The sequence below is a fragment of the Phocoena sinus genome, chromosome 9, assembly GCF_008692025.1.
Source record: "Phocoena sinus isolate mPhoSin1 chromosome 9, mPhoSin1.pri, whole genome shotgun sequence".
Taxonomy (NCBI): Eukaryota; Metazoa; Chordata; class Mammalia; order Artiodactyla; family Phocoenidae; genus Phocoena; species Phocoena sinus.
The window spans coordinates 42,855,023-42,877,380 of NC_045771.1; the positions used below are offsets into that span (position 1 = coordinate 42,855,023).

At 46.2% G+C, this 22,358-nt stretch overlaps 1 protein-coding gene across 3 annotated transcripts in view; it reads left to right on the top strand.

Moving 5' to 3' along the window:
* The first annotated feature begins 16,968 nt into the window (after positions 1–16,968).
* Positions 16,969–22,358, top strand: part of DPY19L1 (dpy-19 like C-mannosyltransferase 1) — a 105,720-nt gene continuing 100,330 nt past the window's right edge. For all 3 annotated transcript variants that reach the window (XM_032643376.1, XM_032643377.1, XM_032643378.1), the window contains exon 1: positions 16,969–17,358. In XM_032643376.1, the coding sequence (XP_032499267.1) occupies positions 17,061–17,358 (298 nt within the window). In that variant the 5' untranslated portion in view covers positions 16,969–17,060. The remainder of the gene's footprint in view (positions 17,359–22,358) is intronic.

The following is a 22,358-nucleotide window of genomic DNA, read 5'->3' on the forward strand; positions in this document are numbered from 1 at the left end:
AAGTCACATTCTTTTAAAGTACCTATATGGGCCATATTCTGGGCCATTAAATAAACCCTAAATTTTAAAAAAATAATTGAAAACACACTAAATATGTTGACAGTAATAAGTGTGTATGATAGAATTAAAGAAAAAAATCAAAAACAGAAAGATAGCCAGAAAAGATCCAAACATTTGGAAACTAAATAACACTATTCTAAATAGTCCATTGATCAAAGAAGTAAGGGAAGTTTTGAGGGAAATAAGAAAATATTTTTAAATGAATAACAATGAAAATATAAGTTACAACAATTGGAAGTGCTTAGAGAAAAAAAATTATAGCATCAAATGCTCATATTAGAAAATAAAGTCTCAAATCAATAGTCTAAGCTTCCACATTAAGAAATGGGAGGGCTTTCCTGGTGGCACAGTGGTTAAGAATCCTCCTGCCAATGCAGGAGACATGGGTTCGATCCCTGGTCCAGGAAATCCCACATGCCACGGAGCAACTAAGCCCATGTGCTGCAACTACTGAGCCTGAGCTCTAGAGCCCGGGAGCCACAACTACTGAGCCCATGTGCCACAACTACTGAAGCTCGTGCGCCTAGAGCCCGTGCTCTGCAACAAGAGAAGGTACCACAATGAGAAGCCATGCACCTCAACAAAGAGTAGCCCCCGCTCACCGCAACTAGAGAAAGCCTGCGCGCAGCAACAAAGACCCAACGCAGCCAAAAATAAAAATAAATAAAATAAATAAATCAAAAAAATTTTTTTAAGAAATTGGAAAAGAAGAACAAGCTAAACCAAAAGTAAACAGAAGGAAGGAATACATAAAGATAAGAGCAAACATCAATGAAAGTGAAACCAGAAAAACGATAAACAATGTAAATGAAAATATCAACAAAATGCATAAAGCTCTAGCTAAATTAACAAAGAGGGGTGATGGGGAGCAAAAACTACCAGTATCAGGAATAAAAGAGTAGATATCACTAGGAAGGCCACCAGGGGGTCCAGTGTTCTCAGGGGACCTAGGTCCCTTGGAGACATTGGAGGTTCACTGAAGGAGGTATCAGGACCTTGGAGTTCAGGATGAAGCACACACTCAAGGAGGGGCCATGGACAGTTACTGCAGACCCCCAGAAAGGTGCCAGAGTAACCAGTGGATGGAGCCTGGGTCTCCAGGGCCAGTTTAGGGGCCATGTGGGAGGAACATGTGGCCAGAACTGTGTTACGCTGAGTCACACTTAGCCTAGCTCTTGAGGGAGTTCTAATAACTCTCATGACACCATGAGGTGTGACCATTTACAAGCAAAGATTCCCTCAGGGGACATAGAGACAGCGAATCTCTGGGAAGCATGGACTTTTGATTGAGCCAGAGTTGGGTTTGAGGTCTGGCCTCTTCCTAGGGCCAAGTAAGCTCCGGTCACCTCCGCTGCAAAAGGGAAATCCTAGGACAGTGAGGAGAGAGAGTGTCTGGACCCGTGCCTGGCATTAGTGGGGTGCTCACTACATACTGGTTTCTTTCCATCCGCCTGAGAGGCCAGGCTTCTCATTTATCAGAATTGTCACTTTGGGGCAGAAAGAGCCCAGTCCCAGCAGGAGCTGGGCAGAACCTGGGGCAGCCACAGTGGCCAGTTCCTGGAGGATGGAGATGCAGGTGGGGTGCTCCATAGAACAGGCCCGAAGCAGTGGTTGGCGGGGTCTGAGCCTAAATGACCAGCAGACAAGGAGTGGACCTACAGCAGCCTGTTTGCACAGGCAGAAGAGCCTGCTGGAGGCGACGCCGGCTGGGCCCGCTATGGGATGACTCTGTAGGGAGCTGAACAGACCCGCAGAGGAGAAGACCTCCCAAGAGAAGAGGTTTGAGGGCAATAAACTGGCCCTGACAGCAAAGCCTTCACTGCTGAAGACAGTGAAGAATCCAAGTCCTGTGTAAAGGTAGTTACTCATCCCCAGCCCAGCCCAGCCCCTGGGATGCAGGTGCTTGTCTGTTTCCTAGGGAGAGTAAAGACAACGTCGACACCTTTTTTTTTTTTTGCGGTACGCGGACCTCTCACTGCTGTGGCCTCTCCAGCTGCAGAACACAGGCTCCGGATGCACAGGCCCGGCCATGGCTCATGGGCCCAGCCGCTCCGCGGCACATGGGATCCTCCCGGACTAGGGCACGAACCCACGTCCCCTGCATCAGCAGGCGGACTCCCAACCACTGCGCCACCAGGGAAGCCCGACACCTTTTTAAAAATGATGATTCTGTCTGTAAATTTCTAACACAGGAGGTCACAAGCAGCCCTTCTCAGCATCCCTCCCACAGCTGGTAACACAGAGCTGGTCCTCTCCCCACACCTTGTTGTCAGCTTTGCTCAGGACATCAGAGCAGGTGGGTGGCAGAGAGGTTGGACCTCCCCGTCTCCATCAGGTATAGCTTCCCAGGCCATGGCAGCTGAAGGCAGGGCATTCTGGTGATAGGCAGGGCACAGGCAGACCTGCAGGGCAGGCAGCGGGCTAGTTCTTAGACACCTGAGAGACACGTCCGGGGAGTCCCAGAAATGGCGTGGAACTTACAGTGAAGGATGCCTGAAGGTCCTGCAGATGTGAGCCAGCCAAGCAGTCAATGAAATTTAAGTCGTCCAGTAAGTTTGACCTCATTTGTATCCTCCTGGTAGAGCAGCCTTGGAAAGATAAGGCAGAAGAGTAAAGATCAATAATTAGCATTTATTGAGCCTCTATCATGGGCCAGGCACTAGGCATAATATTCTAAACATAATTTTTACTCCTTATCACAATGCTGAATCATCCCTCTTTTTCTTTCCCTCCTCCTTTTTTTTTAAAAACATTTTATTTTTTAAAATTTATTTATTATTGTTGGCTGTGTTGGGTCTTTGTTGCTGCACGCTGGCTTTCTCTAGTTGCGGCGAGCAGGGACTACTCTTCGTTGTGGTGCGCAGCCTTCTCATTGCGGTGGCTTCTCTTGTTGCAGAGCACGGGCTCCAGGTGCGTGGGCTTTAGTAATTGTGGCTCGCGGGCTCTAGAGCGCAGGCTCAGTAGTTGTGGCACATGGGCTGAATTGCTCTGCGGCATGTGGGATCTTCCCGGACCAGGGCTCGAACCCGTGTCCCCTGCATTGGCAGGCGGATTCTTAACCACTGCACCACCAGGGAACACCCCCCTCCTTCTTCTTTATGTACAGGAATTCCTTGATTAAAGGAAACATAGAAATCAGGTTTGACTTACAGGACAATCTGAGGATGCTGGGTGAGTGCTGGTCACCCAGCAACCCTGAGCTTATTACAAGTAAAAATGATTTTTGTATATTTTATGCCTTTTTACCAATCTATTTGGAAGAAGCAGGTGAAAGTTTGCAATTTTAACAGAGAATGTTTACTTTAGAACAGAAGCTAGGTTAAAAGATCAGCTGGGGCCCAGAACACACATATTTCCTGCAGATCCAGCCAAACGTGAGACCAGGGACTGGACATAATTCATCAGAGCCAAGCTATATTCTGCAGGCAGGCTGTATGGTACCCACATACCTTTGCAGTACTGTCTGCCTTCAATGGCAAACACAGCCAACCAACTCATCAGAGAAGGACTAGAGGGAAAGCCAAGGCTGACAGCAGGCTTGGCACCTCTTGGTGCCAGAAGCCACCTGCACACAGCATGGTGTAGAGGAATAGCCAGAGAGCCCTGAAGCAAATTCCTTCTAGAAACCAGCTGCGGTGGGGCTCATCCACCTCCAGCAAGGAGGAACTATCTTCAGGAGGAAGTGGAAAGTGGAGGCCCCAGTTGCAGAGGGCTTGGGCAGTACCTTATTCTTGTCTGGTCCCCAGGGGCCACAACTGTCTGGTTAATACTGCATTGAATAGAATGAAGTGATTCCAGCCCCAGCTCCACTGGGAAGTTCCTGAGTGATCTTGGAAAGTGACTTCTCTTAGAGCCTGCTGCACAGCAAATCACTCCAAACTTAGTGGCATAAAACAAATGAGCATTTATTATCTTTCACTGTTTGGGAGTTGATGGAGCCCAGCTAGGCAGCTTTTGGTCCTTCTACAATTACAGTTGCACAGTGGATGGGCTCCAGTTTTCTTGAACTCTGCTCCACTCATATGTCTGGCAGCTGGTCTGGGGAGTCCTAAACAGCAGGGGGCTAGAACATCTGGGGCTCCTCAGGCATTTCTCCCTATCACAGTGTGGTCTCTCCATATGGACTCTTCAGCACGGTGGCTTCAGGGCAGCTGGACTTCTTACACGAAGGCCCAGGCTTCAGGGGTACTTGTCCCAGGAGAGTGGCAAGTGGAAGTCAATGGCTTTTTGTGACCCAGCCTCACAGGTCACTCCTCACTGTTTTTGTGGAGGTGTGAAAAGTCATGCCTATGTTCCAGGGGAGGGGATATAGATCCCTCTTCTTGATGGCAAGAGTGTCAAAGAATTTACAGGTTTGCTTTGAAACCTCCATGGAGCCTGTGTTTCTTGACGTGTTGAATGGAAATAATACTACTTCTTGAGCTAGATCTTTTGTGGGGGAATGGGAGGATAAAGAGGGCTAATACGATGAACTCACGACCAAAGTCATCTAGCTGACCTGGTGTCAAGGGGCCAAAATGCCCAAGTGGAAGCCTCTAGATATCCTGGGAGAAGTGGCTCATTCTTCCCCCAGTGCCTGTCATTTGTTGTATCAAAGGGGAGAATTCTCAGCCAGGAGTGATTTGATCTCGTACAAAAAATACTGTGGCTTCTGGGACTTCTGTCCTGCAGTCTTGGCCAGCTACAGGGTGCCCTGAAGTTTATCTCTGCAGGCTCAGCTGCAACAATGTGATGTGTATGTTCCAAAGCCACCTACTTTTCTTGCCCATTTTTCCAGAAAGGCACTAAGCTGGGATGCCTGACACAAACTGCTGATGTCTAGCTTCATGCACCTTCCAGCTACCTTTTCCAACTCAGTCACATAAATATCTTCTGCTTAGGCCTATTTTCCAGGCTGGTGGTTCCCACCAACGGTGGTGCCACAACCCACTGGGGTGTTGCAGCAGGCTGTCAGCGATGGTGCAAGTCTTTTGTTACTAACAATAGAGTTCCCAAGTCCGCCAATGACATATTGAAAACAATATACAAATTAAAGAGAACTCAAGTTAATCCCCATGATATGCCACACTCAGTTACCCTGAACATACTTTCTTGTGAAAGCCTGTAATTGTTGGATAGCCTTTATTTTGAAGGAGGCAATTTTTAGCTCTTAAAGGAAACCACAATTCACGGTGTCTGTCTTTTATGAATGTTCCACCACACAAGACAGCATAGACTCAAGCGTGAGGCAGAGTGGCCCCATCTGGGTTCATATCCCAGCTCCATCTCTAACCAGCTCTGACCTTGAGCAAGTTACCCAGCATCTCTGTGGTTTCTCCCCTTTAAACTGGGGATAATAAAAGTATGCACCTTGTAAGTTATTGTGAGGATTAAATGGTGTGTATAAAAGACATAGAACAGTGCCTGAGATCGGGCCGAGGCTAGTTTTATAGCGGCTACTATTATTTGTTATTATGAGCCTTTTCTTTTCTTTTTTTTTTTTGCTGTACGCGGGCCTCTCACTGTTGTGGCCTATCCCATTGCGGAGCACAGGCTCCGGACACGCAGGCTCAGTGGTCATGGCTCAGGTTCCAAGAAAAGGGTCAGGTGACACCAAAGATGCTTCCGGCAGAACCCAAAATAATATATCTGTGTAACCTTTTAACAAAGTTTTATTAATAGTACATGGTCTCTTGTTACCTACCTCATTTTCTTGGCAGTATTTTCAAGACCTATTTCCAAGATCCATCTTAAACTACTAAGAATTATTATAGACATTAATAACTATTCTTCCAAAATATGACTCCAAAAAGAAGGATGAAGGATAAACTTTGTGAAGATGAATCTCTATTGCTTTGTCCATTATTTTTCTATAGGCACAGTTTATTTGCTTCTCCTGCATATGTCCTTCTCAAATGTACAGATTATTAAATATTAATAATAGAGGGATTTGAGAAAATATTTATTTGTCTTAAAAAAGGCAAATTAGAAGCAAAAGAAAGAATCTTAATTTACTGGGAAGTGTGACCTCCAAACACTCAGAACAAATTCATATGGAGTAAATGAGTCTTAAACCACCATCCAGGCCAGGTTTTACAACGTGTGGTCAGGAGCCTCCTGGCTAGACAGGCAGTCTACCTATGGCTTTGTCCCAACTTCTCTAGGGACAAGGGTCAGTCATCTGCATTTTAAACAAGGTTCCTAGGCATTTTGCTTGACTTTACTTTTTAAAGCATCAGTGCCATCTTTAAAATAAAATTGTGCACAGAATCCCAGTAAATAAACTAGTGAAGGTGGAGCTCCTCCAGTGGGCAAAGTAGTGATGAGGCAGGCTTGGGGTTCAGCAGGTGGCCTGTCCTGGGGGTTCAGGGAAGCTTCCCAGAGGCACTGCACCCAGCTGCTTGAAGGACTCCAAACATCAGTGTTGTCTCTGCCTCTGTGCTTCCACTGAGCTGCCTGTTCCCTAACTTGTTGCCTTCTGTCTCTCCTTCTGCCTTCTCTCCATTCCAAGGGCCATCCTTGTTGAGGTCCTTGGAACTCTTCTTGTCTTACCACACTCTTTCTTCCTCAACCATCCTATTCACTCAATGGCTTCTGAAATACATGCATTTGTCCAAACAGTCACAAAAGAAAAGAAATTTAGAACATGGTAAGGTTATGTTAAGGTGAAATAATTTTTTTTTTAACATTTGCACTGGCTGAATTGTAACCCTTTCTTTTTTTTGCGGTACGCGGGCCTCTCACTGCTGTGGCCTCTCCCGCTGCGGAGCACAGGCTCCGGACGCGCAGGCTCAGCGGCCACAGCCCACGGGCCCAGCCGCTCCGCGGCACGTGGGATCCTCACGGACCGGGGCACGAACCCATGTCTCCTGCATCAGCAGGCGGACTCTCAACCACTGCGCCACCAGGGAAGCCCAACAGTGTTTTTTTTAATTGAAGTATAGTTGATATCCAATATTATATTAGTTTCAGGTGTATAACATAGTGATTCAATATTTTTATAGATTATACTCCATTTGAAATTATTATAAAATATTGGCTGTATTTCCTGTGCTGTATAATACAACCTTGTAGCTTATTTATTTTATACATAATGAATTATAAAAGTTTTTAACTTCCCAATGTTCTCATTTCATTGTGCATCTACTCTGGCTGGAGTGGAATTCAAGCATGCCCAAACATTTCTCTGGTTGTCCAGGACTGTTATCAAGGGCTGATCTTGTATTATGTCATTCTCTATGTTATATCAAGTAACTCGCATCAGGCTTTCCATGCCCGCAGGTAACTTCTTAAAGTCCTGGTTGTGTTTATTTCATGGTGGGAGATGAAGAAAGACAAGCAAACATCTAGTCTCTGTGTGAATCAAGCATGCTGTGATAAGCTGCCAGAGGAACTGCAGAGAGGGTCATGCAGAATTGCTCACAGGACCATACTATATCCAAGTGTGACAAAACTCTGCACAAAGCAAGACGCACACTTGGGCCAATCACTGGGTTGTTGTGGCATCTGTTCAGGGGAATCTGGAGGCCCAGCTTAACCCCCTCTCTCTTTCACACTTTGAACGGTGTCAGGAAAAGCACTGGCCTCAAAGCATCACTAACACCATTGCACCCATCACCAGTGACCCCCATCCTGAGTCGGAAACTCCTCAAATTTTGGGCTGTGTGCTCAGACACTGCCACTTCTTGCTCCTTTGTCCACTAACCCAACAAATAGGCCATTTGGGGTAGGTCAGAAAGGATTGGGATAAGCTCTTTTTCTTTGTGCCCCTCTTCTCTCATTAACTCAGGGCCAATGGCAACTGGATCTTGATTCCTCCTGAGGCTGCACAGAATCCATACCACATAGCCTCCCAAAGCTTCCAGCAACCAGGCACGGTTTGTACTGCCCCTCAAGCAAGGTGCCAGGGCTAGCACACTATCTCACTGCACTTTGCACTTCAGTTCTTGTAAGAGAAACCTTGATTCCAGACACAGTGTTCATTGTCTGGATGCAAAATCAGGTGCTGGAACCCATGTCAGTTTTCTCTGAAGAGCTAAAGATTCCTTACCTGTTACTTCTCCCTAACCTGTAGCCTGGGACAAAATGGACACTGTAGCAACATGCAGCTACACGGCAAGCAAAAGTAAGATGTTCCTTCACTCCAGCATTGCTGAACATTGTGGGCTTCGGGTCATCTTGAGATGGCAATGAATTGTCTCCAGCTATTTTCTTAATGTCAGTTTCTGAAAATAAACCAGGATTAGTGGCACGAGCTGAGTTAAATTAATAGCTGCTTGGGAAGTAAAATAACTAAATCTCTTAGTTTTTAAATATATCTGCAAAATTAATCCAAAATAATTATAGTTTAGAAATGTATAGTGAATACCTTTGAAGGCTAGACTTACATCCAGTTTATAGTCCTTACATTTCAAATGGTGAATCTCTGCTTATAACTAATAAATGAGATCAAGTACACCTAATCATAAATATCTTCCAAAGAGTTAGTTTAACATTTTAGCTGGTCTCATATTTGTCCTGTCATGCTCTCACTATCCTCTTATAGGCCTTCTATACTCCATTGTCCTGGTTATAGGAGCAGACTCAGGCCCTGGGCTTTGTCCCCTGTCAATCTTCCTGCTATCATCTCAGCCATCCCCACCACCCTCATGCCACAAGTTTACATCCTCAGAGCATGTCTACTTGCTATTTTTTCAAATCCTATTTAGAACCCGTCAATCTTTTGATCACTAGAGTTCACTGTTTTCAAATAGAAAAGTTTGTCCTTCCATAAGGCTCTAAATCTCAATTCATTTAATCTAACTAACTTTGTTTTCTGCCATTTAATTAATTCATTTAATCATACATTCAGTCATTTACCTACAAAGAGAATGGGCACCTGTAGAGTGTCAGGCCTTGAGACACCACAGGGTGTTGGCAGAGGGGACTGTGGTATGCTACCCAGATTTCCCCTTCAGGTTAGAAGCCAGGGGTGTAGGTGGCTGAGGGCTCACCACTGAATCCCTTTGGGGACTAGCTTTCAGTTGTACACATTCTGTGGAGCTGCCTGCCCAGGTTTCACTCACTCCTTGCAAGCAGCCACCACCAATAACCAGCTGGTGTGGTGTCAAAGACTTGGGATCCTTGCCACAATTTAGGATGATTGGGAAGGGCCATCCTAACTCCAGGTCTCCCTATTGGATTGGCTGAAGCTTCTGCTACAATTGCATTGCAGTTCAATTTCTCTTTGCCCAATTCCACTTCCTTCACTCCCTTACAGGCTTTGTTCTTGAAAGTGCCCCCTCCCAAAACCACTTGCATGCAAATTTTCATTTTAGAGTCTTCTCGGGGAACCTGACCTAATACAGAGCTCTCCCTCAAGAAAATTACAGTCTAACAGAGAAGTCAGACAAATAAACAGGCAAATCAACAGTGTGGTAAGTGATATGACAGGAGATAGTCTAGGTTACTTGATGTATGGTTCAGGGTGAGGGGGGAGGAAAGTTCCTGCAGGAGCTGATTTCTAAGTGAGGTGTTAAGGATAAGCCAGTTATCCAGGAGAACTGCCAGGGGCTGGGCAGGACAGAGGTATGACAGTTTAAGAGAATGGCATGTGTAGAGGTCCAGGGGGATGGAGGACACAGAGTGTTGGGGAATGGTGAGAGATAAGGCTGGAGAAGAAAAAAGTAGGGAGAGGGTATGACATAGCACAATTCATGAAGGCCTAGTGAGTCATGTTTAGGAATTTGGAAGTGCTGAATGATTTTTTAAGAAGTGACATCAGATTTGCATATTAGAAATGGTTCTCTGGAATAACGACGGGAAGCAAGAGAAGATGCAAAACCAAATAGGAGATGGTGCTGAAACTCATGGAAAATTGATGGTGGACCATGGCAGTGAGGATGGAAAGAAAGGAATTTGAGAGACAATTATGGGATAGAATCAGTAGGATTCTGTGATTGATTGGATGTTGGAAGTAAGAGAGAAGACACAAATATGACTCCCTGGATACGGGAACAGGGAAAATCGTGGTGTCATTCACTGAGATTAGGAGACTGGAAATGACACAGATTTGGATTTGGGGGTTCGAAGTGCCAAAAAGACATCCCAGTGTGAGCATCGAATGGGCAGTTGGAGATATGGATTTGAGGCTCAGTGAGGAGATCTGGGCTGGGGACACATGTTTGGAAATCTCCAGCAAAAAGGCAGTAATGAGATTGCCCAGGGAATGTGCATGGAGTCAAAGAAGGAAAGGCTGTTTTAAACCCTAGAAGACATCAATATTTAGTGAACAAGAGGGACCTTCAAGGGAGACTGAAAAAGAACAAAGAGACACAAAACCCGAGAACATGTGTGTCAGAGAAACCAAAGGAAGGGAGTGGTCAGATGCCAAGATAAAGACTCGTGTGTCCTGTGAATTTAGCAACGTGGAGGTCATTAGTGATCTCAATGAGAGCAGTTTTGTGGTATGTTAGATACAATGCCAGACATCCATGAGCTTGACTGACTGGGAAATGAGGAAGCAGAGATGACAGGTATAAGGAACTCTACCAGGAATATCTATGAATGAAGCAAGGAGAGGGAGAGGGCAGTTGTTTTGGGGAGATGTTAGTTTGGGAGAGAGTTCTAATTAAGACGGGAGTCACTTGGGCAAGACTGAGGCTGTTGGAAGGCAACCCAAACAGTAGAGAGATGACCCAGCAGTTAGTTGGTAGTGAGGCACCAAGATGGTGGGATGGAGTAAACCAACCCTTGGAGAAGAGGTTGGTTGCATATGGAAGAGGGGCTCCTTCTTGTGATGTGAAGGAAGGAGGGTCTTGGGTAAATTTTTGGGTATATGGGAGGACAGGGAGGCAAGTCCTGATAGTGTCCAGTTTCTCCGTGGAGTAGGGGGAAAGCCCTCGTCTGCTGGGAGTATGGGAGTTGGTGAGACAGGTGTGGCAGGTTTGCAAGACTAGCTGTCATGGCCAGCTCAGGCTGCTCTAACAGAATACCATAGACTAGGCGGCCTATAAAAAACAGACGTTTATTTCTCACAGTTCTGGAGGCTGGGAAGTCCAGGATCAAGGTGCTGGGAAATTCAATGTCTGGCGAGGGCCTCATTCCCCATTCAGAGATGGCCCTCTTTTTGCTGTGTCCTCACATGGTGGAAGCAGGAGAAGGAGTTCTAAGTCTCTTTCATGGGCACTAATCCCATTCCTCAGGGTTCTGCCTTCATGTTCTAATCACATCCCAAAGGCCTCATCTTCAAACACCATCACACTGGGGATTTGGTTTTGACACATGAATCTGGGGAGGAGGGAATTCAGTCCACAGCATTAGCGAACATTTGCTGCATCTGCTCTGGAGAATGGGACCAGGGGAATGAAGGAAGATTTCAGGGCAGCACTCAGGTCCAGTTGCCAATGGAATCTAAGAATTCATATGAGTTCCTGCCTTCCAAGCCATGGGATTTCTTCAGAACTCTTCAGTAGCATGGCCATAGACCCAAAGTTGGACAGTGGGATTTTGCCAGGTCAGTGAGATGGAAGGACCATGCAGGGAATGCGGGGGGAGATCCTGACAGAGAGAGTCGCAGTGATGGGCTGGGCCCTGGCACTTGAGATGGAATAACAAGGAGACTTAGAGGCATTGGAGGTGGGTTGCTTGGATTTTAAATGCAGGAGCAAAGCCAGATTGAGGTGATGACAAGAAGCAGGATGGGGCCATTGGAGTGGGGCAATGACATGGAGTCGGAATGCAGGTCACCAGAGATGAGGATTTCAGGGAGCAGAGAGGTTCAGTGTTAGGTGCTTAAGTCATTTGCAGCAATAGTAGGAAGTGAGTGGATGGGGGGCCAGGGCTACAGTAAACGGTGGGGGGAGTGTTACCAGGTAATCTGTAGAGGACAGCAACGATTGAAGGGTAGAGATGACAAGGGCTTCAGAGGAGCTTTCCAGAGGCAGAAAGGAGCTCCAGGGAAAGAAGGGGGTGGAGATATGAGGGAATGAACCTGTTACAGGAGAGAGGGCCTCTGAAAAGAGCCAAGAGGTACAGACCACTGAGATGAGCTGAGTGTATTAGGGATGGATTGTTGGCCTCAGGGAGCACAAGGTAAGGTCGGGTGGAGGAAACAGCTTAGTGGGGAGAGGATAAATTGTGTGATACATCCAGGTGCTGACCCTGGAGAATGGGCTCGGAGGACTGACCATTCAATGTCCAGATGAATCAGTCTCCCACCTTATCTGCATCTGGCAGCAGGTGAGGGCGAGGCTCAGGCTACGAGTCAGCAAAGGCCCGCTGGATGCGAGCAAGTCCCTGTTCACATTAGAGGCTAACAGTGGGATTCATTGGCTCCTAGTGTTCCTAAGGCCACGTGTGTTTGTGTGTGTGTGTGTGTGTCTGTGTGTGTGTGTGTGTCTGTGTGTGTGTGTGCGGGGCAGAGGTGCTCAGCCTCATTTGGCGAGGAGTCTGCTCAGGTGTAGATAGATTTGGGGGCTCTGAGACCCAGGATCCATGTCTGGGCACTCTAAGCATTTCATGCTCCAATCTCTTTAATCCTTTTATTTATTCCTCAAACTTATATTAGTTGTTTCTTCCCTTCCTCATTCCAAAAAGGATTTAAGATGTTCCTGTTAGCACTTACTATGGGTCAGGCACACAAGGGTTTTGGATATATGTTGTTCCCTCTCTATAACGTGTTTTCCAAGTTTCCTTCTGTTCAAAGAACTATCATTCCAACAAGGCCTAGACAAGTTTCATCTCCTCCCTGAAAACTCCTCAGTCGTATCAGATGTGGTCTTTTCTCTTTGGAACTCTTTCAGTACTTGTGCTCTGAATTACATATTTCCCTACGCATTCATATTTTCTCCTAGCTTACCCTACCTCTCCATTGAAACTGTAAGACCTTTGGGGATAAGGACTTTATGTGAATTTTTAATGTCTCTGAAATCCACTAAGACACCAAGGACATAGTAAGCCCTCAGTAACAGGAACTGCATTTTAGGGAGACAAGCCCCTCTGTAATGGAGTGTTTCTTGACAGTGCACTAGAACTAGGACTAATAATGAACTTTCTGAGTTTCTCAGGAACAGTCATTGGAGCATGAACAGCTTAAATTACAAGGTCAGCTACCAGAAAGACAGAAGATAAAATTTGAAAAGCAATAAAGTGGCAATTTACATTTGTTCTCACCAGAGACTAAAGAAATACATTCATTGTAACAGTGACAAGCTAATGTTGGGGCTTTGTGGAAAGTTGAATGTTATACAGATATACTTTGTTGCACCCATTTTAGGTTTCTGTGAAGTGTGCCTGGATTATGCAGGTTCCTCTCTTGATATGAGCAACTGCTGAGGGATACAACTGTCAGAATCTAGAACTTGACCCCCAGACACTTCTGCAATAAACACATCAAGTGACCTAGTTCAAGGAAATGAGAAACAGATGCCACAGTCAAGATCCTCCTTCTGCTGTCACTCTTATGGGTAGGAGAGCGAGTGGGAGGAAAAGGCGGAAATTTGGAAGTTTTAATTAGGGCCTTGAAAATGCAAATGTAAAGAAATAAGGAAATTGGTTCCCGGCAGTCTTCCCTTGACCAAATTTTGCTTTTCATTGTCCATTTAACAATGTTTCCCTGGTCCCTATACTTTAATATCGCTAGGCTTTATTTTGGGGCATTTACTTGTCTTTATTATTTTATGCACATTTCCTCCTTTTAATTTCCTATTTCTCCATCCCCAAAGCTTTTACAAAATTAGTTTTTTAATTAAAAATTTTTATTTCAAATGCCCAAGATGTAGCTTTTAGTGAGAAAAGGACTGGGCTTGTATCCCGGTGACCAGACCAGGGATTTTTCATGAGTGGTTGCTCTGTAGGGCTTCTATCCTTGGAATTTGTCTGCTTTGATCCAGTATTTCTATAGTGTCACATAAGGAAGTACCTTTCTGGTACATCTGGAACTCCTGAAAAAAGGCATTAAAGGTGGCCAGTAACTGCAATACTTTAATCTGTATTCATTATAATCTTGAATTACTTCTTAGGATCATCTACACACATTTTTTTTTTAAAGCAGCTTTCAGTCCCCCCCCACCCCCTTTCTCTCTCTCTCTCTTTAGCGTCTGTCCACCACTATGTGGCAGCCCTTAGCCTAAAGATATGAATATGAATAAACTGCATTCTCTGCTCTTTTGGTCTCAGAGTTATAAAGACAAAATGAAATCTGGCACATAACTTTCATGACTATTCCATTTTTTGCTCTACCACTCTCCCTGTGTGAAACATCCTCCTTTCTTGGGGGGAGGGGAGAGAGAAGTAAGAGCAGTTGCCTACTATTTTATCCAAGCTTAATGACCCATGAAATGGTCATCCTTTGTAAAGCATGTGTGGGAAGCAGGAAACTTCAAGGGGAGGAGCAACTGCTCAGACAGCTGAGAAACTTGAAGCCCAGAGCGTGTGGGTCTGGTCTAAACATCACACAGCTGTCCTTGCTCCTCAGCACTCTGTTCCTCTGCATCTTCACATCCATTCTAGACTGTCAGCTTCAGGCTTCGGGAGGACAGAAGACTTGCCACCCTCCATATACAGCATCCACTGCTTTGAACATTTATCGAGCAATTACTTTGATGGAAGTAATTGTTAGATACCTTATATACACTGTCTTACTTAATTTTTACTAATCTGTAGGGTAGATGTTTTTATTACTCTTATCTTAGGGATGAGGAGACCGAGACTCAAAAAGGTCTGGTAGGGCTTCCCTGGTGGCACAGTGGTTGAGAGTTCGCCTGCCGATGCAGGGGACATGGGTTCGTGCCCCGGTCCGGGAAGATCCCACATGCCGCGGAGCGGCTGGGCCCGTGAGCCATGGCCGCTGAGCCTGCACGTCCGGAGCCTGTGCTCCGCAACGGGAGAGGTCACAACAGTGAGAGGCCCGCATACCACAAAAAAAAAAAAAAAAAAAAAAAGGTCTAGTAACTTGGCCAAGGTCATAGGGTTGGTACACGTCAGAGCAAAGACTGGAATATGGGCCTATTGTCACCATGTGTTTTGACCAATATGCTAGACTGCCCCCACTTGGTCGCCAAGAAGAGAAGGGACTCCTCAGCACTGGTGGAACTGATCAAAACCCACTGGGTATGGCTTAAACAATAGGTGTTCCTCTTTCAATACAGTTCAACAAATTTTCACAGTCAAGCTCTGGGTTAGGCTCTGTGGGACAATATGAAGTTGAGTAGGAAAGCTTCTTTGTTTTCTAGAAATTCGAGACCATGGGAGGAGGGCTAGAACTAAGTAACTTTCAAGTGAACTACAGAACACAGCATATTTAATCTTCATCTGATTATGTTATCTCCTGCATTCATTCACTCAATCACTCATTTATTTTTTAACAAGTGTTTTCTCTGGCAAAATGGTACCAGTTGAATCCAAGAGGGAAACACACTGGATCCATCTGACACATAATTTCAGAATACAAGCCTTCTGTAATATCACTTCAATAATTTTTTAAAAAGTGTCTAAAAATAATTGTTCCCTGTTCTGATGAAAGACAGGTGAAAATTCAAATTCACAAAATATATAGAGTATGAGGGATTATTAATTAGCATGGCAAATTTTTTCCCTTTACAAAATAATTAATTGCCCTTAAAAAGGCATAACAGTGAATGGATGCCGATATTAATTAACTTCCTTAAATAACGAAATCGCTGGACAAAGAAACTTAAGGGCAAGGATCCACAGCCACGTGAAGCACCTGGAATTACAATGGAGATAATCAGAACGATGTGGCTTGATTTACAAAATTGGGAATTAAGGACAACTTTTTGGAACAAGCCCACTGGACACCGCAAGTAAAGGAACTTAGTTATCTAGGAGGCTGTAGGGTTTTGTCCAAAGAATGCAAGGGTGGGGGGGGGGGGGGAGAAGGGTAACTGGGATCTGCCTGGTTTTCCTAATCTTCCTGGGCTTCCTTCAGTCATGCCTTCCGCTTGCTACGTGTAAGAAAATGCGTTTTCGACTAAGGTTTTGTATTTTAACAGCAAATAAAGTTTTTCTGCTTTCTTTCAAGCCACAAGGTTACAGCATTTAAAAGTAACAGAACATACGATAATTTTTTCTTCTCGGTCCACTCAATTTTATCACCCTCAGCCTGGGCTCCTACCCTGGGTTTCAGTTTTAATGTCAGGCACACACTTGTGTCTCGACCCTTAACAGCTCCCCTTGAGATACTCTGCTGCCATTTAAAATCGGGTTGCCCCGCTCGTCGTATCAGCGAATGCGGGAGCTGCACTCGGCAGCGCTCTAAACTGCAAGGCCACACATTGTGGAGTAATGTGACCCAGTGGCTCTACTTTGTTCTGCTCTTCTTCCAGCGGCAGGGCCACCGAGGCTCCAGAGCGCACGCACAGCGCCCCCGCGTGGTCATTCCCGAGCGTCCCCTCCCCGGTCCGGCCGTCCCCGCGACGAGCTGCTTGGGCCACGCGGGCTTTCTCGGGGTCCACTTGCAGCCTTAATCGGGTCCGAAACTTCGACCAGCGGCCCCCTTCCCGAGAGGGCCCTTTATTCTTCCCGGCCGCTCCCAAAGGGAGGGACAGCCGCTCCCGGGAGGCGATCCGTGCCCTCGCCCTGGCTGAGTCCTGCACAGGTCCTACGTAGGGCCGGGGTCGCCGGGCTGCCCCAGGTCGGCCCCCGCCCTCGCCGGAAGTCCGCGCGTGCGCGCTGGCTGTCCGGGAGCGCGCGTCCGGCGCGGAGGGGCGGGGGGAGCGGGACAGCAGCCGCTCACAGGGTGTCCCCGCCCCCGCCCCCCGGCGTTCCGCGGTCGCCGTGACAACCGGAGCAGCGGCAGCGGCGGCGGGCGCACGAGTCCGGCGCCGCCTCCCGGTAGCACCGCTAGGGAGGCAGCCGCCGCCAGGCCTTGCAGCTTTCCCCGCCTCCCCGCCGGCGGGGAGGGGCCGGCCCGCCCTCCGCCCGCCCGCTTGAGAGTGAGCGGCGCCGGGGCCGCCCCGCCAGCCCGCCGTTCCCCGGCCGCCGTCCGGGCGCGCGCAGCGAGCGGGCGCGACTATGCCAAGATGGTCCTGCAGGCGCGGAACAAGCACCGGGAGGCGGCCCCCAAGCCGCCCCAGCCACCCCGTGCCTCGCAGTCGCCGCTGAGGGGGTCGCCAGATGTCGGCGCCGGGGAGCCCGGGCCCGAGCGCGCGCCCCCGTCCCCTCGGCGCAAGGGCGCCGCGGGCAGAAAGGGGCCCCGCGCCGAGCCCGCCCCGCCGCTCGCCGGGGGCGGCCTCGGGGGGCGCTTGGCGGCCGGGCTGCGCGGGGCGCTGGGCCTGCGGCTCTCGGGGCGCGGCCGGACCTGGACCACGCTCCTGCTAGGTGAGCAGCCCAGCGCGGGAGCGCCGCCGGGACGCGGAACTTTGAGGCGCGGGCCCCCTCTCCCCTTCCCCTCCGCTCTCCTCCGGCTTCCGTGCCGCCGAGCCCCGCCGGTCGGTCCCTGCCAGTTCGCAGCCCTCTCCGAGTTTTCCTGGGACATCCTTACCTCTTCCTTACCTCTCCCTGCCCTAGGCTCGGTCTTCCTCGCTCCCTTCCTACTTGCTCTCTGTCTTTGCTTTAAAAAAAAAAAAAAAAAAATGGCCCCGAGATCAACAGCTGCCCGGCCTGGCAGCGAATTGGCAGGTCTGCGCTAACGAGATTGGACGCTGCTGATTGGCGCGGGCCGGCAGCCTTCCAGTTATCTCGCCTCCTGTCCGGGAGAATGGTTTGCTTTGGGTTGGAAGCGATTCCACTGAACTCAAAGCAAAAGCACGTCCCGTGTTCTAGAAAGTTGCTAAACTTATAATTAAATTTTGGCGTGCTGTTTTTTTCTTGGCTGCAGACACCGCCGATGGCACTTTATTTGTGATTCCCTTCCGCACGTCACCTTCCCGGTTGTGTTGTGTTTTGGGCCCCCAAGCTGGGACCTTGCTGACCTGGGAAAGATTGGTATGGAGGGCTCCCCCGGATCATCCGCTGCCTTGACCTAACGGATGATATGTAATGATGTGCTGAAAAAATTAAAGTTGAAACATTCACATGTTGTGGACCGACTTCAGGTTTCCTTTGTTTTCTGGTCGACATTCTGATAAGGCAAGTTATAGCAGTTTGGATAATAGGCCTAATTTTTCTAAGTCAGCAAGTAAAATGCTGTAACACTGCCTTTTCCTATATAATGTCATTAATGGGCTTTGGCTACTGAATTATTTAACTCTTGGTCCTTTCAAATTCCTTTAGTGACCCCAAAGAATTTGGAGTTCATTATAGACCAGGGAATAAAATACAACAAATCGGCTTCCCCTGAGATCACAGCCACTCAATCATAGAAAGCCAGTCATCACCGTGTGTGTGCGCCTGCACATTTTAATGGGCTCAGAAATGTTGATATTGCTTTCGGGGTACTTTTTTTTTTTCTTTCTATTGTAGATTCAAGACTAGAGAAATTCAGTATTTTCAGTACATTTCTCCTTTTTTTCAGTAGCGAGCTTGAAAAACCTTGCCAGTGTGCAGGTTAGTTCAATTCACCTTGGGGAGGCAGCATGGTACAGTGGATGAGACAGAGGCTCCTGATCCAGTTCACCGAGTTTAAGTTTGGTTTAAGTTTCAAGTTATTTCCTTTGCGAGCCTTGCCTTCTCTGTGACATGGGATTATCACCTGCCCTACTTACTCCAGGGCACATCCTGAGGAGCAGAACTGAAAGGGGTGGGTACTATATGGCTAGACACTTTGTATCTAAAACATTTAACAAGTTTTAGTTGCTGTTAAACTAAAAGCACAAGCATAATATTGATTTGATATCTGGTGATGGAATGAAGTTGCATTTTTCTTGAATAGATAGCTACTATAAACATTAACCACTTTGTAGCAAAATATGGAAAGGCATCACTCCTTAAGGGAGGTTACAGTAACAAATCATAGAATAATATCTATTGCCATTTTCTTATGTGCATATTTTCTTTGCTTGTAATTTCATTTCCTTTGAATCTTATACTGGATGGCTTATATTTGGATCTAGTAATGGTTCATACCTAAGTTTTGTATTAATGTAACAGTGTGACACTTTACTTGACTCATCCCTTTGGGTATTGGATAGAGGTACAGTGAAGGTGCTGTCCCACATTTTTGGATGTACTCTGGACACTGGCCATCAGATGGATGGAGGTTGGATGACCAGACCAAGGTCTAGAGACTTTCTGTCCTTGCTAACCGTTTACATGAGGACACGGGGCAGCTTGAAAGATGATTCTGGAGAATAACCAGACCTGGAATGTTTGGTTCTTTCTCTGGATCTGTACTCTCAAAACCTGTAAAGAGGAGCAGAGTTTAGACATTTTTGAAAGCTGCCTCATTTTCACTCTTCTTCCCTCCCAGAATGAGTGAGAACTGAGCTGACATGGTATGGTTTTTTAGTACAGGATTTTGCTATGACAAAAATTGTTTCATTTGTGTTTTGGAAGAAATTTTACAACTTGAGGCTCCCTGATAGAAGCACACCTTTTAAAGAGAGGCTGACTAGGGGTCCCTAGTCTCTCATCTCCTCCACGTGTGTGAAGCACTGATGGGGAGCTCACAACCTACGAGGATGGCCCTTTCCACTGTTGGGCAGTCTTAAGCCCTGTTAAAAAATCCATTTTAATAAACGTGTTTTTCTTTTTTTTAGACATTATTTACCATTTAATGGTAACGGTCATAAAGAAGGTCTTTGAAATGTTTATTTTTAGATGTTTCAACCCAGTAGCTCCCTATATCAGCCAGGGGAGGCAGTGGTGTATTAAGAAGAACCATGACACAGTGTTTTCCTAACTTTTTTGACCACAACCCTCAGAAAGCAACACAATTTACGTTAAACTGCTCACCCTTCTGAAAATCCAACCCTGTATATTTATGCATGTGTCTCTCTGTCTGTCAAACTGTTTTATGTCAGTGTCCTGGCAGGAAACAGATTTAACAAGTGGCCTGTTTTCAAAAGTGTGAGCAGGTTTAAGGAACCCAAAAAGGACACTGAAGCACCCAGGGATTGTCACCAGTGGGAAGGTGCTACCACCTCTGGGCCTGAAGGAGAAAGGGAGCTTCCTCCGGAGCTGAACCCAAGGAGAGCTGTGGAGTGGGGGCAGGATCACCCAAGAAGAGTGACCCCAGACACTCTGCCCACCCTCTGATCTCCCACTGGTGCCTCTCACTGGCTGTCCAACGGGAAATCCTTAGGCAAGGGGTCCAGCTGAATCATTCTGTAGGGTCAGCCTCCTGGGGCTGGGAACAAGGCAGAGAAGGGAGGAGAACGGATTTGAAAAGGGAAATGGAGACTAAGAGCAGTATGTGCATACATTTAAAATAAAAAGGTCATGCACTCTTCTCACTCTGTAATGTACAGTGCATTTTGATTTTCTGTTCTGTCCTTTTTTAAAAAATGCTGTTTATAAACCATTAAGCTGATTTCGTGATCTAGTATTATGACCCACAGTTTGAAAACACTGCCTTAGAGGAACTGTTTTCTGATTCTGTACCTGTTTCAAACTCATTGGTGCCTGAGCAAAGCATTTAGCTTCTCTGAGCCTCAGTTTGTACACATGTAAAAATGGAAGACCTGGACTAGACTAGTGGTTCCCAACCTTAGCTGTATACTAGTGTCACCTGGAAACTTCAAAAAATCCCGAAAGCTAAGCCACACATCAGACCAATTAAATGAGAATCTGGGGTGGGGTGAGGTGGAGGGAAGCATTAGTAGCTTTAAAGTCTGATGTTATGCTTCCCTTTAGGAGCCGACTGTCTAGCATCACAGAGCTGACATTCCTACCTGACAGCAATCCCCTGGAACTAAGTGTATCTACCCCTCCCCTCTTTTAAATGGGGACACAGCCCAGTTTGCCAAAGTTTCTCCTAATCTCTATTGTTTTCCCAAAACAGGCTGTGAGTTGCTATTTATCATCTGATATGTCTGTTATTTTAATTGGAGTAGCATTCACAGAGATGGTGAAGACTAGGGGTGTGGTGAGCGGACAGATTTAAGGGAAAAGATCAAGAATTCTATCTTGGACATGTTACCTTTGAGACATTCGTGAGGTGTCCAAGTAGAAATGTCAAGTAGGCAATGGGACATAAGAGAAGAGATCTGAGTGGAAACATAAAACAGGGGGTCATCAGCAAATGGGTGGTATTAAATTCATGGGAATTGATGATAGTATCTTCTCCTGATATGGGGTTTACTCTGTGCCAGGCATAGTTCTAAGTATTTTAGATTAACCGACTTATCTCAAATTCATTTAACTATTAAGTCAGTCCTCACCATGACACTGTGATTGTCATACCCATTTTACCAGATTGGGGACCTGAGGCACACAGATGTTAAGTAACTTGCCCAAGGTCACCCCTAGAATGTGGAAGGGTCAGGACTTGAACCCAGGCAATGTGGCTCCAGAGTTCATGCTCTTAACTGCTATGCTTATATTTCATCTTCTCTAGGGTGAGAATAGCAAGAAGAGAAATGAAGCCCCAGGGTCCAGTTCAGAGAAACCTCAACATTTAGTGCTCAGTAAGCATTAGCTTTCTTGTTTCTTCCTTCTTCAGGGGAAATAAGGAAGAGAGGGATCATAACTAGAGATAAGGGAATAGAAGTGGAAAAAGAGCATATTGGGGTTGGCTTAATGGGCAAGAAAAGCTGAGGAACCGAGAGGCACAGGGGCCACTGGCCATCTTGTGGTATGGCTTTCAAACAAACACTTAGACACACCTGAGCACCAGCCCTGAGGGTGTGTTAATACATAGATGTTGGGCTAATACAGTTCCCCGAAAGCCAATGAGTTGGATGGGTATTTGGGCTTTTAGAGAGTTTCCTCTGTTTAAAACCAGTTTTTTCTTTCTAAAGTACACTTCTGGTTAACTTTAAAGAATGTTTATAATCACTTAAATATATGTTATTATTAAAATATACAATTAGGAGGGTTCTGAATATGTGATATTCATGAGAGCTCAAATAAATAACAAATGTGATAAGTTTAATTTGTGTAAATATAAGGATATATTACCAACTCGTGATTGATTTTTGGCCCATAATACGGCATCAATACTGAAAGCAGATAAAATTTTATTATCTACATGTGTGTATTTGGATGTTGCTAAAATTTGCACTGTAGCTATTTTTGTAAGCTTTACACACTTTGTAAGATTAGGCTATATTATAATGTCTCTTAAAGCTTATGTTAATGAGATATTTACATTATCATAGAGACTACAAGCCTGTGTGCTTGTTTCCAAATGGGGTAGCATAGGCTTTATAATTTATATGTTTAATCTTAAATTCTTGTTTTGCTAGTTCATCTTTTACCATCAGATTATACTTTGCCCA